Source organism: Dryas octopetala, chromosome 3 (genome assembly GCF_963921425.1).
Source record: "Dryas octopetala chromosome 3, drDryOcto1.1, whole genome shotgun sequence".
Classification (NCBI taxonomy): Eukaryota; Viridiplantae; Streptophyta; class Magnoliopsida; order Rosales; family Rosaceae; genus Dryas; species Dryas octopetala.
Genome location: NC_141368.1, coordinates 5,785,279 through 5,804,118, shown reverse-complemented (window position 1 = coordinate 5,804,118; position 18,840 = coordinate 5,785,279). Strand labels below are relative to the sequence as shown.

Sequence of the window (18,840 nt, the reverse complement as noted above, 5' to 3'; positions counted from 1 at the left end):
AGTAAAATCCGCGAGCACACTCTTGGCTTTCTTCAGCATTTGCCTGCTCAGATGTTTTTTAGGGGAGTAGAAGGTTATGGTCTTATCTTCGGAGTAAAAATGGCCACACCCACAAATACCATATTACGAGGTTACGGAGGAGGGTGACGAATTTTGCATGAAACATAAAGACCAAAGTGAGTGTGTATAAAACTCTGAATTTAGAATTTTTTTTATTTTAAAAGGTTAGAAAATGCACTAGCTTGCAGTGAGTGATGCAGTAATACCAAATAGACCCATCCATAAGCAAATAGAGACAGATAGATCCATCGGCAACAAAGAATAAAATACTATAGGCAAACTGGCCAAGAAGTGATATCGACCCCAATAAACCGCCATATTAGTTTTGTATATCACACCAAATGAGGCACCGATAATCCATAAATTACAGATCATGTCATCAACCCAATACAATAATAGTAAAACAAATTCTTGTCCATAAGCTATAAACATTCGCATAAAAATCAGATAGTATGGATGACCCTCCAATTGCATATCTGATGCTTTTCGAACAGTTCAAGTAGCGCGGCTTTTAATAACATCAAGGCCCATCTCGGTAGGATCAGTAGCTTGCAACTCTACCTGAATGCCATCCAACTCTCTCTTGAACCTGTCCTTCGAACTGGCATATATCATCTTGCTTCTCACCTTTGATGTGTCAGGCGACCTTCATATAAAAAGCACAAACGAGCGCATAACAATCAAACAACAATAAAATGATAATTACAATCATAGTAACAAATGAGAGCTATAAATCATAAAACTCTAAAGCCAAATTATTACCAAGCAATGAAAATAATTCGGCTCTTCTGGCAGTTCTCCTCTGTCACATAGTCAAAGTCATAGACCGCGTATCGGCACTCATCAGCAGGGAGGCTTGCAGAGAAATCCTCATAGCTATCAGTTGGTTCACCAAGCTTTTCCACTACAACCTGCTTCAGCTTCTCTTCGATTTTGTAAACTATGAAGCGGTAAGTTCTTTTTGCCTTCAATTCTAAAAACTTTAGCTTACAGTCATCGTGCACAGCCATCCCGGATGCTGCGTTTGCCTAGAGAAAAGTAAAAGATACCAAAATGCATCAAATATCTATCAACAAGCATATTACCAGAAATTTCTACAATTATACCCAAATTTTCTCCAAGCATAACTGTTCCATATACATCCCCCAAATTATGGAGAAATTAAAAAAACATGATGCATAGCTAGTCTTTTTTTCGTTTTTGAACTGATCATACATTGCTAGTCTACCTGTGCATGTTTATGCTTAGAATTTCATCAAGCCTCTAATAAGTTGAAACTAAAACCAAATAAATGATTGCTAAATCCCGGAATTACTTGGCCTTCAAAAATTTTAAGCACCACTACCACCAAGCAAAGAAGAGAAAAAAAAAATTCAAAATAAACACAAAGCAAACATAATTCCACCTGCCACATAAAATCCCATTTAGCAACCAACCCCCCTACCCCACCGAAAATTTTTATAAAAAAAAAAAAAAAAAAGGGACGAAATGCTAAAAATAGCTAGATTGGTTAATACTACTTAAAAATCACTATTTGAATTAGTAACAAAGGATAAATTCAAGGCATAACAACAAACTCCACAATCAAAGCAGAACGTAAAATTCAGGCTCAAAGCATCATCATATCACAAGCTACAAAATACACAAACTTGTGATTGCAATTTGCAAAACGATGAAAACACAAAATACACATATACATACACAGATAATTATGTGATTGCAAAACATAAAACTCAAAATACACACTGCAATGAAGAGCAGAAAACATAACAGAGGCTCCGAATCATATGCGACTGTAGCAACTCATCGAGTCAATCACGATCAAGTAATCAGAGACACCAAATTGAATATCCAGAGACCAGTATATGAATCGAAATGGACTCCGTTCGATCATCAACACTCCGGCGAAATTCACGAATTTCTCCAAATCAAGCAAAAACATTTCAAAGATCGAACGCCGAGATTTCTCACAGATTAAAGGAAAGAAAATCATGAAGCAGATATACATTATATATATATACTTATATATTATATACAGCAATAGCACGAGCAAGTGCAACCCTAGACAGAGAAGAGTGAAGTAGAGGAAGAAGCGCTCACCATTTTTTCCCGAGAAAATTACGGAGAAGAGAGAGCCAAACGAGGTCGAGAAAATCTAGGGCTCCGAGAGAGAGAGATAGATTAGGCCTAACGGTGGGAGAGGCTGCGACTTGAAAATGTGGAAGCCCTTCGCGTTTGGTAGCTTCTGATAATTTCACCGTCACGGCAGGGAAGAACGGTCGCTGAACCAACCAGGTGGCGACACGTGTATTGTGGTATCGGATAGCGTGCCACCTGAGGGGCGGTGAGGAAAAATGAGGATGCCATGTGCTGATGTGCTTTACGTAAAGGGACTATATTAATTACTTGGGCCCGATACGATTTCGCCTGGATTAATGGACTCAGCCCAAGATAGTTCCTAATCATGGACTCCATGTACATGGATTAATTAATTTTTATTATGACTTTAAAAACATAAAATGTTTAAAATTGATGAGTGAATCTTTATATGTATGTTTAATTGTTTATGGATGTGGTCGGTTGATAAACGAACAATTTATATGTTTTTTATTTTATCCGGAACCAACAATTATATGTTAAAACTATGATTATTGAAGATTAATTTTATTTTTTCTTTTGGTCTTTTCAATTTAAAGAACTTGTGCATCTATTCATCTTTTAAGTTTTGTGCAAAGACAATAAGTTGAAGTAGCTATTGAAGAGTACTACTCTATGGAATAGAATACAACAGTAGGAACTATGCAATAAGAATTGCCCACCAAAGTGGTTTAGGATTAATATTATCTCAACTCCCTCTTTCAAATCCATAGTGCATGCTTCAAAATGGAATGGATTGAAATACTACAGAATAGAAAATGGAGACAACAGTTTTTGGGTAAAGCATTAAGTATATAGGTGTTTACAGCACTAGAAGTTATTAGCTATGACAATTTTTCTTGATGTAGCAAGATGATCAACACCCTCTTCCATAGTCACTCTCTGAGTAATCGAGATTGGAACCAAGCAAAGGCCTTTGCTTCTGAGGTCTAGTTCTTGCCTTCTCCCAGATTCCTGTTAACAATTCTCAAATTTGTAAGGACAAAAGTACTCAATATCATCCATGCATGGCCACAAAGTTAAGTGCATGCTTACCTGTGTGTGAACACTTGCAGCATTCATATATGAACTACCAAGCATCCGAAACAGATTCTGCTAAAAAAAAAAAATAACCCAAGAAGCAAATTAACACTAAAATCTAATTGCATCATATAAAAACAAGGAAATTATAAGTTTATGACCACTTAACTAGTGACTACCAAAAACCCATGACCAAGAGGCTAAATTTTGGCTATTTTTGCCAAACCCATTATCAAGAGGCTACTTAATGATTTGTATATACCTGAGTTTGCTCTTGAAGAAGCATGATATAAATGGAAGCTTCTTGAAGAACTGAGGCAATGTCAGTCTGCAGCAAGTTCAAAAGCATAATGTAAATTTTCAGAACATACAAACTTTGATTTTTAATAAAGGGAATCTAGATGTAAACTTTTTTAATGTTTCGTGGCTGCTGACCTTGCCATAGGGGGAAACCAGTTTTTGGAGAGCTGTGATCTTGTCACTCAGCTTTTGGCTTCTCCTCACGGGTTGCAACTTCTGGCAAAAACACCAAAAGCTTAACAACAGGGCCAAAACTTAAATGTAGTAACTCTTTCTTCAAATTACGCATAAGAATTTGATGTATTACTAGCATACCCTGTTGTTTTGTGTTCCCAATGATGCTTCTTGGAACTGATTCTGCCATTGTTGTTGAGAATTTGTCACCTTGCTTCTCTTGTTTTTGTTGCATTCATTTAAAGCTGTTATGTGATCACCAACCAGACCACCAGGGCCATTTTTGGGCAAGGGGTCATTAAACTCAATTGGACGTTTCCTTAAATTTTGTATGGCCTGAAAATCCTTCAGAAAAAAAAAAATGAAACAGAACAAAGTTAGAATTTGAAGCATTCATTGGCTGATTGGTTCCTGTATCAAATACAGAACACTAAAGATTTTAGGTGGTCTTTATTATGAGGTATATAAGACAAGTTTGGATCCTCATTACAGATTGAAGTAAACATTAACTTGCAATCACTGTAGTCCTTTGCCATTAAATCTTGTTCCAAGGTCTACCAAGATCAAATGCACTTATAATGGAATTGCCCCCTCACCCCATTAGTCCTATACTCCTATGTAATTTTTAAATTTAAAAACAGGGATAATATTGTCAATTTCAATGTATGATCCAAATTGATAGTTACGGCAAGTCTAAGTGTCTGGTCAAAGAACTGTACCCTGTTACCCTTCATATTTTAACTTCAAACTACTTGTATTAGCTTAAGAGCTTTGATCAAGAAATTTGCTCCTATGCACATGGGCGGCTATCAGTTGTTGACGTATATGAGACCTCTTTGGAACTCACACACATCAACGACTGACAATCATCCACACGCTAGCTATTATTGAAATTGGAGACTCAATTGCTAGTTGTTTAGATCTAGCTACCAACTAAAGAAGATGAACATACTAATTCAAGTTGGGGAACTGAAATCCTCTCGTGGAGCAACAATGGCTGCTGGGAAATGTCATCATATCTGAATGCACTTGATGGATGATAACCTGCTATCAAAGAAGGTAACCCAATTCTTGTCAATTATTAGAGTTCACTAAATTACAAATGTTGCTGAGGGTAGGTGACAGAATACAAGAAGAAATATATAGTAAAAAGTAGGCGAAATTAGAAAAGTTGTTGCTAAAAATATAAGCAGATGGATAGGGAAATGCACCAAACCTGGTTGATAGTCATCGAGGGATGAGTGAAGAGGAAGAGAAAAGTCTCCAGCTCTGTTATGGTTGTCACTTTCGAATGCTTTGGATCCCATGCAATAGCCACTGCAACAGTATCATGACTCATGACCCATGAACATTTTTTTGAAGGACAACAGGACATGAGGTAACATTATTGTATTTGACGTGGGCCTAACTTATTTTGGAGAGGCAACATTTGGATAAACTATAATTGTAAAACAATGATAATAATATAATAAATAATCCCAACTATATATTAAAATGCTTTTTAATTTCCAGAAGACCAATGACTATGGTGAAGGCTATTTTTGTTTTGTGAAGTAATGAAGAGAAAATAAATGAGGAACTTACACCTCCCCAAGAGAGGTTTAATGAAATTTAACTATAAGAACTTTCTTTCTGTTTTCAAAATTACGTTAGCCTAACTACAAAAAAAAAAAAAAAAAAAAAATTACGTTAGCCTCTATTTATTATGTTTAATTTTAAAATAGTTTCGATTTTTTTTTTTGTCTGACATAGACACATAGTTTTGACTTTTGAGTTTTGGATGGATGATTCTCAATTCTGAGGTGATTTTATGTCTATAAAAAAATTATTGGGATGCAATTTTTGAAAAGGAAGAGTACATACAATTTTCTGTTCGTATTCATCTGAGCATCCCAATTTGGAATCTGAACATCATTGTTTCCTGAAAAGTCAAGAAATTGATACAAACAATCACTGAATAATTACATATATATATATATATATAGAGAGAGAGAGAGAGAGAGAGAGAGAGAGAGAGAGAGAGAGAGAGAGAACCCTTTCAATCTTTCATCATATGTAGTTTCTGCAGGGAATGCTGAATGTTGTGGTGTAATAAAAAAATCAATCTATGAATTAAGCTTTGTAATAATGATTACCAAAGTTGTAAAGATGGGAAGGTACAGATTGAAGAAGAGTGTTTCTCATTGACCCCAACTAGTCAAATTCTCCAGAGATCAGAAACCTCTGTTCTCAAAGTCCTTTGACCTTCTGACTTCTGAGCCCAGAAAATGGAAACATAGAAAACAGAAAGTTGTCAAAATGTGATTTGGGAGCACAATAAAATTTTGGGTTTTGATATTCAAATGCATGAACTAATGTCAAGGAAGGCACATGCATGCACATACACACACTCACAGTCACAGTGTCACACTTGCACAGAAAATGCATGTGGCTTCAAATTAAACCCAGTACCAAAAAAAGGTACTTATCCAAGAACGCACTGATTTACAAGAAATAAATTAAGCCTAAACATTCAAAAAGAACTTGGGAAATTTCAGTTTTCAATATACAAATGAATTCAGAAAACCAGAGAAGTAAAAACCCAAGATATTAATCTGAAAATGCCATTTAAAACTGATTGATTCCTCACCCCAGAACACCGTACAGGCTAATTAACAAGTACTCCTGGTGATTGCCAAAGAAAAACCAATTTATAAGAAGAGCCCTGATGATGTATATGAATTTTCCCAGATGGAGGTATATGATCTGTATTCTGCAGTGAGAGTGTGATCACTTTGAGGGTTTGGTTGAGTGTAAAATGGGTTCTTTCCCTTAATGGACAATGTTATGAACACACACAAGGTTATATGTATAAATATAGCAGTGCATGATGATTAAAGAAATATAAAACGTCCAGGTGACTCAGAATCTTATAATTATAATGGTATGGGGTGGCTCTCTTTTACCAGCAACGTATCTGTTTGCTTTCGCTTTCATTTAATTTGACTTGTTTCTGATTAATAATAATATGCATAGTCAAAGCTCAATCGTATGTTCAAAACAAGATGATGGAAATTAATTTAGATAAATGACTCAGATGTTGACTCAGTTTCTTTGCTACCACGTACTGTTCCCAAATCCTAACTCAGCAAATTAATTATCAAACACGGTACTTTTGGTTTCTAAATGTACGTGGTTTTCTTAATGTGTGGCTATGAACTGTTAAATTTTGATTAACTTTTACTCGTGAGGAATGTAAATAGTGCTTGCAATGATTTTGATAAAAGTTACTGTCATCTTAATCCTGGCTCCACAGTGACTCATTACTATAAGTTTAGATTACGTGTTGGATCTATAAACTTTATTTATTAAACAGAAGAATATAATTAACAAGCTAGTTGTATGTTTGGGCCTCTTTAGACATTTCATCAACACTTCACTTTCATGTTAAAAAAAATATAAATGAACAAATTGAGTTGTTGAGGTAAATTAATAAAAGAAAATTTGTTGTACGTGTGTTGGAAACGTGCGTGTTTGTTTTCATAGTCTAGTTTGATGATAGGGAATTAGGTAATCAATACAAACTTTGGCAATATTGTATACCCTAGCTTGTCTTTAATTTGTTGTATACGCTTATACCTTTTCTTGGTGTCCTCAGATGGTAAGCAAGGAGGGTCAGATTGCTACTTTAGTCCATTGAATTAATTGCTTTTTAAATTAGCTGGTACATATATACTATATGCAGCTTCCTTGCTTCTTTTTTTTTTTTTTTTCTTTATTATGAAAATGAAGTGTTATAAGTGAGTACAAACAAAATAGTATAAATCCAGAACTAATGCAGTACTTAGAAGTATATAAATTCCAAAAATAATTAAGATTGAATCGATGGCCTGGGCACCTCATTTTGGAAGCAAGGGTACTGAACTGGAGATTTGCATTAATTTTTCTGTCAAAATGTGGAACCTCTCCCATTTTAATTATTTTTCATCTTTAGAAATAATTTGCAACTCTTATCAAACTGCAGGCTCCCATAATCTAAAGTAGTTGATTAGATAAATTCTTGTTTGAAGATTGACAGTCTAACAATTACAATAAATGTCTAATAAGAGAATATTATTATATATGTTTTTGTCTCTCTCATCATGATTTATTAAATTCCTATGATATCTGTGATATATATACAAGAAGTTTTTCAATATAAAGACTAGACACCTAGCTAGCTTATATGAGTCAAGCATAACTCAGTGCTTGTTCGACTCAAATGTTTTTTTTTACCTCCTGATATATATAATTATATATAACAAGAAAAATAAAAACAATAAACCCCTCCTGAAATTTTGAGAGGTCAAAGGAGATTGTCATTTAGGTCTTGTATTCAAGTATATATTAATGATGACCAACATTGAAGTAAGTTGAAATATTAATTCATATATAATAATTAATTTATTACTATAGCATGAATGAGTCTTCCCCATGCAAATATATTATAGTCTTTATTGTATGCATTTTGAATGGTCTACGATTAGAGTATATATATCTGCACGATATAAAATATTAATATATAAAAGATCGACTTTCCTCCATGTAAATTAATTAATTAATATATTAATTAAAGAGTTGTATGGACCTATATGGTCTGTATTATTATAAAGTCAATCCTCAAGTCCAACTCTCAATCCTCAGTGAATCATCGATCATGTTTTCTATAAAAATAATGCTATATTTACCACATTTTTATACCATCTTATGTGTCATTATTTTACTAGATAAGATTTTTGTTTTTCTTTTTAAATTTTTGTTTTTCTTTTTTAGTATCTAATGTATGAATGCCATGTAAATTGTCACATAAGGTGGTATAAAATTATGGTATATAAATGTAGGATGTCTAGCATTACTGTGGAAGGAGCCAGTCTTGTAGGTATTAGAGTGTTAGACTAGGTAGTCTAGGTTAATTGGGTCCAGAAAAATTTACATGCACATGTGGTATACGTAAAATTTGTATCTCACACAGCACATCGTGACTAGCACATCATCATGACCAATAAAAATTAGACACAAGTTATATACCACTAGTGCATATAAGTTTTTCTCTGTTAGATCTTAGGAGTGAGGAAAATTGGGTTGAAGTGAGGATATATTATATGGATTTAAGTGGGCTATATATAGGCTAAATCAGAGCCCGTTCTGAAGGCTAAAAATACAAGTGCGTATATATTGTAAATGCACATCATAGTTCGTAATATATGGTACAGAAAAAATATGTATATTATTCAGAATATTTGCTCTAAAATTACAGTGAAAAATTCGGATATAAATATTTTTTATTTTTAAATATTTTTTATTTTTTCAAAAAAATGTAAATAATATGTGAAGAATACAAAATGATACGTAATAATATAGAAATTATATGTATTTAATACGGCATTGATACACATATAATTGAAAAATACATGTATTACATATTTACATGTTTAGATTGAAAAATATACGATTGTTTTCGTATCTTTAAAACATACAAAAAATAAAATTTTTTTTAAAAAATATGTAAGTACGCGTGTAATACGAGAATTTACTGATACACATGAAAGCGCTTTATGAGAAACTAATCTAAAAACTAATTGTTTTTTCCAAATGCTACTAAACAGGCCCTAAATATGTTGGGGAGGTCTTTAATTACCAAATATTAGTATTCAAATTGGGCTCACATTAGTGTTTGATTCCGGTGTGAATTTTAATGTTCTCGGGCCGATGTAAGATAAGAATGGGGCCTATTAACTAATCGATCTGAAATGAGACGTAGAATAAGCCCAACCAAGAGCCACATGGGGGTCCATATGGGCAATATTGTCAATTCACGCCCCCATTCCCACCAAATATATCTGCTGCTCGGCTTCAACGACTCCTCCTTTCTTAAGCCCTTAAAAACCCTAGCTCCGGAGGCGCCTCTGCGAATTTGTGCATCTCTTCTGGTACGTACAGTTCATTCTCAAGCCTCATTCTCTTCATCAATAACTGAAACTGTTTCGATTTGTGTTCTGTATTAGGCTCTTATTTGTTCATTTATGCTCTTCTTCATTTCTTTTAATGACTTTTTGAGGTGTAGTTGGAATTTGTCTGACCAATGGCTGTTTGGTTTCTCAGAAAATTCAAGGGGGGAATAAGGATCCCAAGTTTGATACTAACATCTAGATCTATTGGATCTTGCTTTTATTAATTTGGGTCAAATATGTGGTGATTAGGCGCATGTGTAGTTGTGTTAAATGGTGTGGCGTGTTTTTGTAGTCCCTGGTGGAATTCCCAGGCATCAGATTGAAATGCTTTAAAGGGTTTTCTGTTGTAGGCAAATTTTGATTATCTCGTGGATGATTCTGTAATTGGGTTTTACAAATTTAGGGGCTTGAAACAAGCTACTAGAATAGGCTGCAACCTTGTCTCGATGTCCAAATGTGTTGAGTAGCTATTCTTGAATCTTGATTGATTGATTTATTTATTTCACCCAACTAGAAATGGGCATACTACTAAGCTGCCAACATGTTTGTTGATTGCTTTTATTAGACCTTAGGATTTGACAAGGGAATATGGATACACTTGGGAATTTAGCCATGTATGCTTTTTCTGTTATTGAGTAGCAACTAATTGAAGGGAAAATTTAAATTATGTGTTTTTGTTTGTTTCACTTATCGTTCCTGATATATATGCAAAAGCCCTGATGATGATCTTGTTGAATTATTTTTCAAACATACAGCGCAGCAAAGATGGTGAGAATTAGTGTTCTGAATGATGCTCTCAAGAGCATGTACAATGCAGAGAAACGGGGGAAGCGTCAGGTCATGATCAGACCATCATCGAAGGTGATCATCAAGTTTCTTCTGGTGATGCAAAAGCATGGTACGTTTCCAATATTTAATGCTCAAATGCACCGCTTGCCTTAATGTTTCTTCGTTGATATTTTCCGAGTTTTTGATATTTATGTTTTTGGTTTTACTCTGTAGGTTACATCGGAGAGTTTGAGTATGTTGATGATCACAGGGCTGGTAAAATTGTGGTCGAACTGAATGGAAGGCTTAACAAATGTGGGGTTATTAGCCCTCGTTTTGATGTGGGTGTTAAGGAGATTGAAGGTTGGACTGCAAGGTTGCTTCCTTCTAGACAGGTGAGCCGATAATTATCAGTTATCTATTCCAAGCCTAGGAACAGGATATATGTCTTGTTGGGTTCTGCTGAATAAATGTGTTTGTTTTAGATGTGATTGGATTGGTTCACTTTTTTCTTAATGATAAATTGTTAGAATGTCAACAAGATTGTATAATTAATTAGCTAGTCATCAATCTAAAACTCATATTATTTTTAGTCAGGTTTGCTTCTATCATTGGATTACCCTCATTGTATTTCTACCTTATTCAGTTAAGCTTACCATTTTTTTCTTCAACTTGCAGTTTGGATATATAGTGCTGACAACTTCTGCTGGCATTATGGATCATGAAGAGGCCAGAAGAAAGAATGTTGGTGGTAAAGTGCTTGGTTTCTTTTACTAGGCCCGGTTTAGTTCAGGAATGACGATGAGGATTTTTCTTGTGAGGAGCTTTTGGGTTTATTTCAGAACTTAGTAGATTACTTCTATGTTTCATTTTGTGTTTTGTCTTGAATGTGCTGATAGAGGTGGTTAATGGCACATTATTTGCTTTCTTTATCTACAAGCTTGATGTTTGTTTATCCATGGTGCATCTGGATGTTATTTCTGTCTTAAAACAACTTATCAATTCCAAAATTTTGGCTTCAACCTTTTGGTATCTTTGCATACCTGTTTATGACTGAATTATGAATGTTATGAATTTCAACAAAGGAGTGACTAATGACAAACTTGTAAGTCGGTAGGGTGAGTTTCAAAAAGGGAAGAGCTGATCATTGGGCATTGACAACCTTGTCACTTGGTAGTTGGTTCCATTGATCATTGTCATGTTTTGTTTGGCTAAAAAACAAAATAAAGTCTCTTAAAACACCGCCTTTAATTTTGCTGTATCGGATATCCATCTCAAGGTTTTGACTAAACACAAGTAAAATCATAGAATTTGTACTTTTTAGAAAAAAACCATACAATTCTTCAAGGTGTTAATTATATTTATATTTCATGAGGTTTATCATTTTTTCATATACACCTCGTTTTAACAATTATACATACATCTCCTGAGGTTTCAAAACTGTTGCATATAACCCATGAGATGAAAAATGATGAGAAATTATGCAAAAATGTATGTTAAGGGGTTAAATGGCCTAATAAGATTACTCAAGATGTAAGGTCTAACTTTAATACAAATATTTTTATTTTTTTTTTATTTTTTTTTTAGGAGGTGTATGTGTAATTTTTAAAATTTTAGAGAATATATATGAAAAGACGATAAATTTCAGAAGATGTAAGTATAATTAACTCATTCTTCGAGTGGCATGGATCACCCATGCATGTTAAAATAAGGTTAAATCCCATAATCAAGCAATCAACCATATAAAAATTTAAGGATAATTACATAATCATTGCTCTAATGATTAAAATGATAAAAATACATCTTACAATATTTGCTACATGCCTATATTATATTCTTCACACGATGCATTCTTGCTGCATGATGTGTTTTAAGATGATTATCCGATCGTGCAATTTAGTAAAATTAAAATCCTTTGGATTGTTGATATATATACTGGAAGTCTGGAACCCAAGATGTATACCCAAAATTTGGATTTTGAGGATGGAATAATATTGTGATGTTTGGAAATGAAGAGATATAAGTATATAAAGCAGCAAAGGTTTTATTAAGAGAGAATGCTAAGCAAGTAGGAGTCGCCCACTGGAAGCAGTGGAATTAACATTGCTGGAATTGAAGCATAACATTAAGTTAACACAGAAACAAGACAAAGCAAAGCATATAATTCTTGGAAACTGCCAAAGATCCGTAGTTGCCCTACCATTAATAAGACCTACATTCAATTAGCGTTTGATCAGCTGCCTGTCCTCTGTATCATCACCACCACCACTCTCGACTTCCATGGCGGAAGAAATTGCAGATCAACAAGTGAGCAGATGGAGATGTAGAATGGGGGAGTGAGAGAAGCAGCAGCGCGGCATCAGAGATTAAGAGTTGGAAAGGTGACACCGTGACAAGCATATGAGAAAATGTGTTGTGACGTTTTGTAGGTGCAGGGAAGGTCGGCAGAGGATCTTCTTAGGATACTTCTTAGGATATACTCCCTATCACAACTTTTTTGAATTCCATTCCTTTTGCCTTTTTACCACTTTCCAAATTATTATTATTATTATTATTTTTGTTTCCAAACCACAGTGCAATGTTAAGGTTTTTGAGGTTAGTTAAAGTGGTGAGATAGACCGAAAGGATGAGTTAAAATTATAATAAATTAATGATTCGATCGCTTTTAAATATAACTAAACAAAAAAACACATATGTGTTTTTGCAATTCTTCAATCTACTTAATATTCTTTTGTCATCAACCATCGTGGAGTATTAAGATTTTTTTTTTCTTTTGATTCAAGGGAGGGAGATTAAATTTGGGTGCAAGGAGCAAATTATACGGCATTTTAACTGGGTTATCCCAACAATTGCAACGTGAAATATTAAGATTTAAGAGTAATAAAGAAAGAGAAGGGCCAATAATGCTAGGGATCTCAACTTTTTTTTTTTTTTTTTTTCCAACATTTGTACAGTAATATGAAGCTAATTACCCTTTTGGGCTCACTACATGACTAATCTTATAATTCAAACTGTTTATTTTTTAGGCCTCTCTTGAAAATCATTATTTTAAAAAATCAACTAAATTGAAAATTATTTAGTCATTTAACTATGATAAAAAATAAATAAACAACAATAATTTTTAATAAAAGCATATAAATAATTGTTATTATAATCAAATCATTAAATGACTTACAATTTTGAAATTTTTTTACAAAAATGATCTTTGAAGTAAGATCCAAAAAATGAATAACTCAGATTCAGAGATTGGCAAGTCAATAAAGGTGATTAGTATTGACTTATTAACTAAGTTAACTTTTAGCCTTTAGATCATTTTTGAATAAAGTAATATTTATTAAATTGTCAAACTGCGTAAACTTTTGGACTTTTTTGAGAACATGGTGGGCTTTGGGCCTGAAGTTGAAGAACTGGTCACCTCTCGGACTAAACAAACAGGCACACCAGAATCCAATTTCTTTTTGGATTTGGAAAACATCATTGTAAAGCATTCGGGGAAGTGCTTGAACTTTGAACACTATATATAAATGTGGAAAACCGTCCTAAATTACATTTACAAATTCATTCAAAGGGTGATTACAAATTGTGTTTGTTCAAAATTTATCCTTAAAATGAAGAACAAGTTAACAACTTTGAAAGTTGTTCAAATTTGTAGATAACAAAATAAAAAAATAAAAAAAATTTCACTGCCATAAGGAAAAACAAATTTATAAACTTATAAAGCAGTGAAGTCATCCAGTGAAGCCGGGTGTACGGACACAGGGCTTTGCTTACAGTTGAGACTTGAGAGTCACCCACGTATTCTACACGCAGAGCCAAAGAGGTCCCGAAGTAAGCTTCGCTACAGGTCACCTCTCTCTCTCTCTCTCTGCTATCTCGTACAGTTGTTTAGATTTTATCTATTTATCTTTTTGTTGCTTTCCATTTTTGGCTGCAGAGAGGAATCGTTTGCAATTTGGGTTGGTGATATAATCAATCGATGGCTGCTCCACCAGCAAGGGCCCGGGCCGATTACGATTATCTCATCAAGCTCCTCCTCATTGGCGACAGTGGTTAGTTATTCTTCTTCTCCTGCGTTTGGTTCCCGAGAAAATTATGGAAGTAAAACTTTTCGAGATCTTATGTGTTTTTCCCTCTACCTGGGATGACTTGGGGGCCAAATGCCAATGTGGGTTTCTTTTTATTTGAATAATCTGTTATTTTAAAAAATAATTAAGTATGTTTAGTTAAAAAATAATTTGTGTAGGGTAATATTTGGTTTTGTTCAGTTTGAATGCGTCTAATTTTTAAAAACTCAGTGTTTTGGGACCTGACTATGCATGTAACTGGATGGATATGCTTGAAAGATCCAATTTTGAGTTTCATGAAGACCAAGAGAGAGAGAGTTGAATATACATTTACACCTTTGTTTTGCATATGGAAATGAAAATGGAATATGGTGAGTAATATCTAACTCAATCTGCATCACAAGATATGCATAATCAAAAGAACAGGAGAGTGAGTGTGGGTGTGATTAATTACCATATGGGGATGAGGAAAAAGGAATATGCATATTTAAGCTGCATAAAGTATGATCATTTGGCCGTCTCACAGGGGTTGAAGAGTATCTCAATATCCTGTTAATACTTAATACCATTTGCTATGTAAAGGTCAAATAGAGAGCTCAGTTAGGGCTCATCATTTTGGCTTCGGTAGGGATTCTCTATGAGAGGATTGATTTTGAAAATGCTTTGAGATGGATAAGAATGTTTTAGGATTGGATTGTTTAGATGGTATCTGGAACTCGTGCACTAAAGAAGGGAATTTTTGGTGTAACTGTGAACTATCAGGGAATTAACCACTTCCAGCTCTTTATTTGGGAGATATACTTAGTTTTAATTATCAAAATTTTGGGCTTTGTTCCAATTATCAAGTTTTTGGTTCTGAATAATTAACATTTCTGCCTAAATTTTCAGGCGTTGGGAAGAGTTGTCTGCTTTTGCGCTTCTCTGATGGCTCTTTTACTACCAGTTTTATTACCACTATTGGGTTTGTATCCTTTTAAACCACAAATTTTTTTGTATCTTCGAAACTCCTTAGCATATGAAAATTTTTTAATGAAATATTAAGTCAATTGGGGCATGATCATTAGGTCCTGCCCATACCTGCTCTAGAACTATGGCTTAATGAACTATTACATTAAACATTAAAGTGTTTTTTCTTTTAGAGAATTATATATTTCACAGAAGGAATTCTGTGTATTCAAGATGAATGAACTCTAAGTTTCATTTAGATCTAACATCTCTTAGATAATTTTATCTTGCCAGGATCGATTTCAAGATAAGAACCATTGAGCTTGATGGCAAACGAATTAAATTGCAAATATGGGATACAGCTGGTCAGGAACGGTTTCGAACAATTACAACTGGTATGTGTTTGAAATTTTACAAATAGTAGTTCATTTTAATTAGGAAAATGCACAATAGATGCTGTCTAATTTGCATGAGAGAGGAGGGGGGGGGGGGGAGGGGGATTTGAAAGTTCTTTGTAAAGTTAAAAAAGGAACTCAAAAAAGAAATATTTTGTAACCTTGAATAAAATCCTTTAGTCCCATTAGGATAAATCTGATTTATATATACTTTTATAGGTGGTTAATGAGTTCTTGGATATAGTAGTTGTATGGGTTCACTTTCAGTTATAACTTTGATTTTTCTTTTGAATTACATCCTCCATTATTGTTATCCAGGAGTTTACTTATGTTTTTGTGTTATGCTCTGCAGCTTATTATCGAGGAGCCATGGGTATTTTGTTGGTGTATGATGTTACTGATGAGTCATCTTTCAACAGTAAATTCTCGTTTTTCCTTACCCTCAACATATGAATTTTTGATAGCCTGTCCAATTATATTTATTTATTTTTTCAAATATAATGGATTGGAATGTAGACATTTCAATCTTGCGGATCATTTTGGGTGCCTGTTAGTTCTACTTTCATTGAGGAGGTGGAAGGTTGAAATTGGCCTTGCTATGGTGGCACTCCTTCCATCTCTTGTATAATTTTTATAACCAATCTAGCAATTATAGTAATTGCCTCTTCATGTGCAGACATTAGGAACTGGATTCGCAACATTGAACAACATGCTTCTGTCAATGTCAACAAGATACTGGTGGGAAACAAGGCTGATATGGATGAAAGCAAAAGGGTGTGTAACTTGTATTTTTTTTTTCACTTGCAGGAAATACTCTTCATGTTTAACATGATGGAATGGTCACCTAACAGAGTAAGATAGGATGAGATGTGGACTATTTTAGTATTCTGTTGGGACAGGTTCAGCATGAGGGTGCTAGACTCGTGCACTTTATCCCTCCCTATCTTTTTTTGCATGTGTTTGTATGACGCAAATGCCCAGGCTTTATCAATGGAACTCTCTGTTTTTTTAGGCTGTGCCTACAGCTAAGGGTCAAGCTCTTGCTGATGAGTATGGTATCAAGTTCTTTGAAACTGTAAGTACTAAGTAGCAATATGCCTTTGATATTAAGTGTACACGTATAAGTAATTCTAGTTTGTTTATATCGAAATAATATGTTATGCAGAGTGCAAAGACAAACATGAATGTGGAGGAGGTTTTCTTTTCAATAGCTAAGGATATCAAGCAGAGACTTGCAGAATCTGATTCCAGGGGATCTGAGGTGGCTTTTTTATTTTTTTAACTACCCTTCTTTTTTGACCTATTATTTCCTCCATATTTTCTTTTTGTGGCTTTTCAAAGTCAGTAGTTTTATGCCATTCAAAGTGGGAATCATTTTCTTTCCCCAACTATTCTGTCAAATGTTGATGGACTACTCATTTTGATTGGTGGTTCCAGCCTCAGACACTTACGATTAACGAATCAGACAGAGCGGGTGGTCAAGCTGCACAAAAGTCAGGTTGTTGTGGTTCGTAGAAAGAGGGAAGGTTCTGTTGGTTGCAATGATTTCGGTTTTGAGGCGAAACTCGATTACTTTATGGTGGGCGCCTCTGTTAGAACTCTCAACTACCAGCATTAGTATTAAAAATAGTTTATATATATATTTTTTTTCTTCTCCCAATTGTGGAATTTATAAGATGACATCTTCTATCTTTTCATCATCTTTCCATTCTAGGGGGCCTGTTGTCATAAGCCTCTGTTGTGCTGCTTGTCTTGATGTAGATAGATAATCAGGTTTATATTCAGGTTTGAGCTTCTTGTTGACTGGTGATATTTATAAAGTATGTCTCAAAGGTTCAAACTGTTGTTTATCTACCTTCCTGCAGTCAACCTATCATTCAGCTCATATTTTATATCATTGGTCATTGCTTCTCCACATTTTTAATAGTATACTGATACTGACAGTACAATGAATGAACCAATCCCAGAACCCAGATGCTTTTTATTATTTAATAATTGAGTGAGCCTAGATTGGGCTTTGGGTGAGAGAACAGTAGATTCAGAACAATGTGCGCATATGGCTAAATAATTCTTGCAGATTTGTATTCTTCCCTCCTGCTTAGAGAGATCTAAGTGGAAGAGAGAAGAGAGTTAATAACATTTAAAAGTAATATAAAAAAAAATTAAAGAGATCATATACAAATGTGTCTGTTAATGCAATTGCATATGCATGTGAGTACTGCCATGGTGGAAGATCATAAATATTTGGCCAACCTCGTTCTTCAAGTTACTCTTGTGTAATTTGATGCAATAAAGAGTTTTCTTTTTTGTTAGAATCCATCTTCGTTTGGCAAAAATTATCTACAGTGGCAAAGCAAACAGTATCAGCCTCAGGAAATCCCCCAGGCCTCTCCATAGAGATACAAGTACATGGGACAAGTCACAGATCTGCCACAGACCAAAGATAAGCTTCCGTCTGTGTAGCTTGTTTCTCATTCGTCCTTTTAAACAATCTCTTCTCAAATCCATTGCTGCCATCAACTCCATCCCAATGTCTTCCTGGTCTTGTACCATATCGATTTGGTGCAGTATCTAATCCTCTTTTTATCCAGCTATACTCTTCCTTTTCCTTGGGGGTGAAAGCTCTGATCCAGGACAAGTAGGCAAGTGATCTTGCTTCATTGCAGCTTCAGGTGATGGAGTATGGCCAAGATAACTGCAAACTAGCTGGTCGGCTTGAAATGAACGGGTAATAACGAACGGGTCTCCCCCTTAAACAAGGTAACCTAATAAGAAAAGGATTTGATTTATTGCTTGGGGCGCAAGGCAATTTCCTAATTAAGCGGGGGCAGGGCCCTGACTCTATGACTCATAGACTATGAGTAATGACTATAAATACATAGCAAAGGCCAAACCTTATTTTTCTTGTGCTGCGTTAGGGCTTGCGATCATATTCTGTATCAGAAACCCTAACTCCTCTCACTCTCGTTGCATAGCAAACAAAGTCTT

At 34.5% G+C, this 18,840-nt stretch overlaps 4 protein-coding genes across 5 annotated transcripts; 2 read left to right on the top strand and 2 right to left on the bottom strand.

Moving 5' to 3' along the window:
- Nucleotides 1–357: 357 nt before the first annotated feature.
- Nucleotides 358–2,318, bottom strand: LOC147290079 (actin-depolymerizing factor 2). The gene is made up of 3 exons (XM_086235123.1): nucleotides 2,161–2,318; nucleotides 823–1,088; nucleotides 358–706 (listed from the first exon to the last, which is right to left on the bottom strand). The coding sequence occupies exons 1-3, from the start codon at nucleotides 2,161–2,163 to the stop codon at nucleotides 556–558; spliced, it is 420 nt and encodes a 139-aa protein (XP_086091249.1). The 5' UTR covers nucleotides 2,164–2,318; the 3' UTR covers nucleotides 358–555.
- A 709-nt stretch (nucleotides 2,319–3,027) lies between these two features.
- LOC147290078 (uncharacterized) lies at nucleotides 3,028–5,895 on the bottom strand. Of its 2 annotated transcripts, none has more exons than XM_086235121.1 (9): nucleotides 5,847–5,895; nucleotides 5,575–5,632; nucleotides 4,928–5,028; nucleotides 4,664–4,758; nucleotides 3,853–4,056; nucleotides 3,673–3,753; nucleotides 3,500–3,565; nucleotides 3,253–3,312; nucleotides 3,028–3,171 (listed from the first exon to the last, which is right to left on the bottom strand). In XM_086235121.1, the coding sequence occupies exons 1-9, from the start codon at nucleotides 5,893–5,895 to the stop codon at nucleotides 3,028–3,030; spliced, it is 858 nt and encodes a 285-aa protein (XP_086091247.1). The 2 variants fall into 2 exon arrangements, with proteins under 2 accessions (XP_086091247.1, XP_086091248.1); XM_086235122.1 differs by having other exon boundaries at nucleotides 4,664–4,755.
- A 3,660-nt stretch (nucleotides 5,896–9,555) lies between these two features.
- LOC147290077 (small ribosomal subunit protein uS8z/uS8w) lies at nucleotides 9,556–11,472 on the top strand. Its single transcript, XM_086236181.1, has 4 exons — nucleotides 9,556–9,659; nucleotides 10,436–10,578; nucleotides 10,683–10,843; nucleotides 11,127–11,472. Exons 2-4 carry the CDS (start codon nucleotides 10,446–10,448, stop codon nucleotides 11,223–11,225), a joined length of 393 nt encoding a protein of 130 aa, XP_086092307.1. The 5' UTR covers nucleotides 9,556–9,659; nucleotides 10,436–10,445; the 3' UTR covers nucleotides 11,226–11,472.
- Nucleotides 11,473–14,151: 2,679 nt separating this feature from the next.
- LOC147290076 (ras-related protein RAB1BV) lies at nucleotides 14,152–17,706 on the top strand. Its single transcript, XM_086238654.1, has 9 exons — nucleotides 14,152–14,292; nucleotides 14,383–14,497; nucleotides 15,401–15,473; nucleotides 15,752–15,852; nucleotides 16,205–16,270; nucleotides 16,529–16,626; nucleotides 16,865–16,927; nucleotides 17,018–17,113; nucleotides 17,290–17,706. The coding sequence occupies exons 2-9, from the start codon at nucleotides 14,425–14,427 to the stop codon at nucleotides 17,365–17,367; spliced, it is 648 nt and encodes a 215-aa protein (XP_086094780.1). The 5' UTR covers nucleotides 14,152–14,292; nucleotides 14,383–14,424; the 3' UTR covers nucleotides 17,368–17,706.
- The last annotated feature ends 1,134 nt before the right edge of the window (nucleotides 17,707–18,840 follow it).

Bases quoted from the DNA above. Each gene is read 5' to 3' on its own strand.
- LOC147290079 (XM_086235123.1), bottom strand. The intron at 707-822 runs GTAATAATTTGG...TTTTATATGAAG, and splicing joins CGAATTATTTTCATTGCTTG to GTCGCCTGACACATCAAAGG.
- LOC147290077 (XM_086236181.1), top strand. From the start codon at position 10,446: ATGGTGAGAATTAGTGTTCTGAATGATGCTCTCAAGAGCATGTACAAT. The intron at 10,579-10,682 runs GTACGTTTCCAA...TTTACTCTGTAG, and splicing joins TCTGGTGATGCAAAAGCATG to GTTACATCGGAGAGTTTGAG. The intron at 10,844-11,126 runs GTGAGCCGATAA...TTCAACTTGCAG, and splicing joins GGTTGCTTCCTTCTAGACAG to TTTGGATATATAGTGCTGAC.
- LOC147290076 (XM_086238654.1), top strand. From the start codon at position 14,425: ATGGCTGCTCCACCAGCAAGGGCCCGGGCCGATTACGATTATCTCATC. The intron at 16,928-17,017 runs GTAAGTACTAAG...TATGTTATGCAG, and splicing joins GTATCAAGTTCTTTGAAACT to AGTGCAAAGACAAACATGAA. The intron at 17,114-17,289 runs GTGGCTTTTTTA...TGGTGGTTCCAG, and splicing joins CTGATTCCAGGGGATCTGAG to CCTCAGACACTTACGATTAA.
- LOC147290078 (XM_086235121.1), bottom strand. From the start codon at position 5,895: ATGAGAAACACTCTTCTTCAATCTGTACCTTCCCATCTTTACAACTTT. The intron at 5,633-5,846 runs GTAATCATTATT...TTGACTTTTCAG, and splicing joins TTCCCATCTTTACAACTTTG to GAAACAATGATGTTCAGATT. The intron at 3,566-3,672 runs GTCAGCAGCCAC...AACTTGCTGCAG, and splicing joins TGGTTTCCCCCTATGGCAAG to ACTGACATTGCCTCAGTTCT.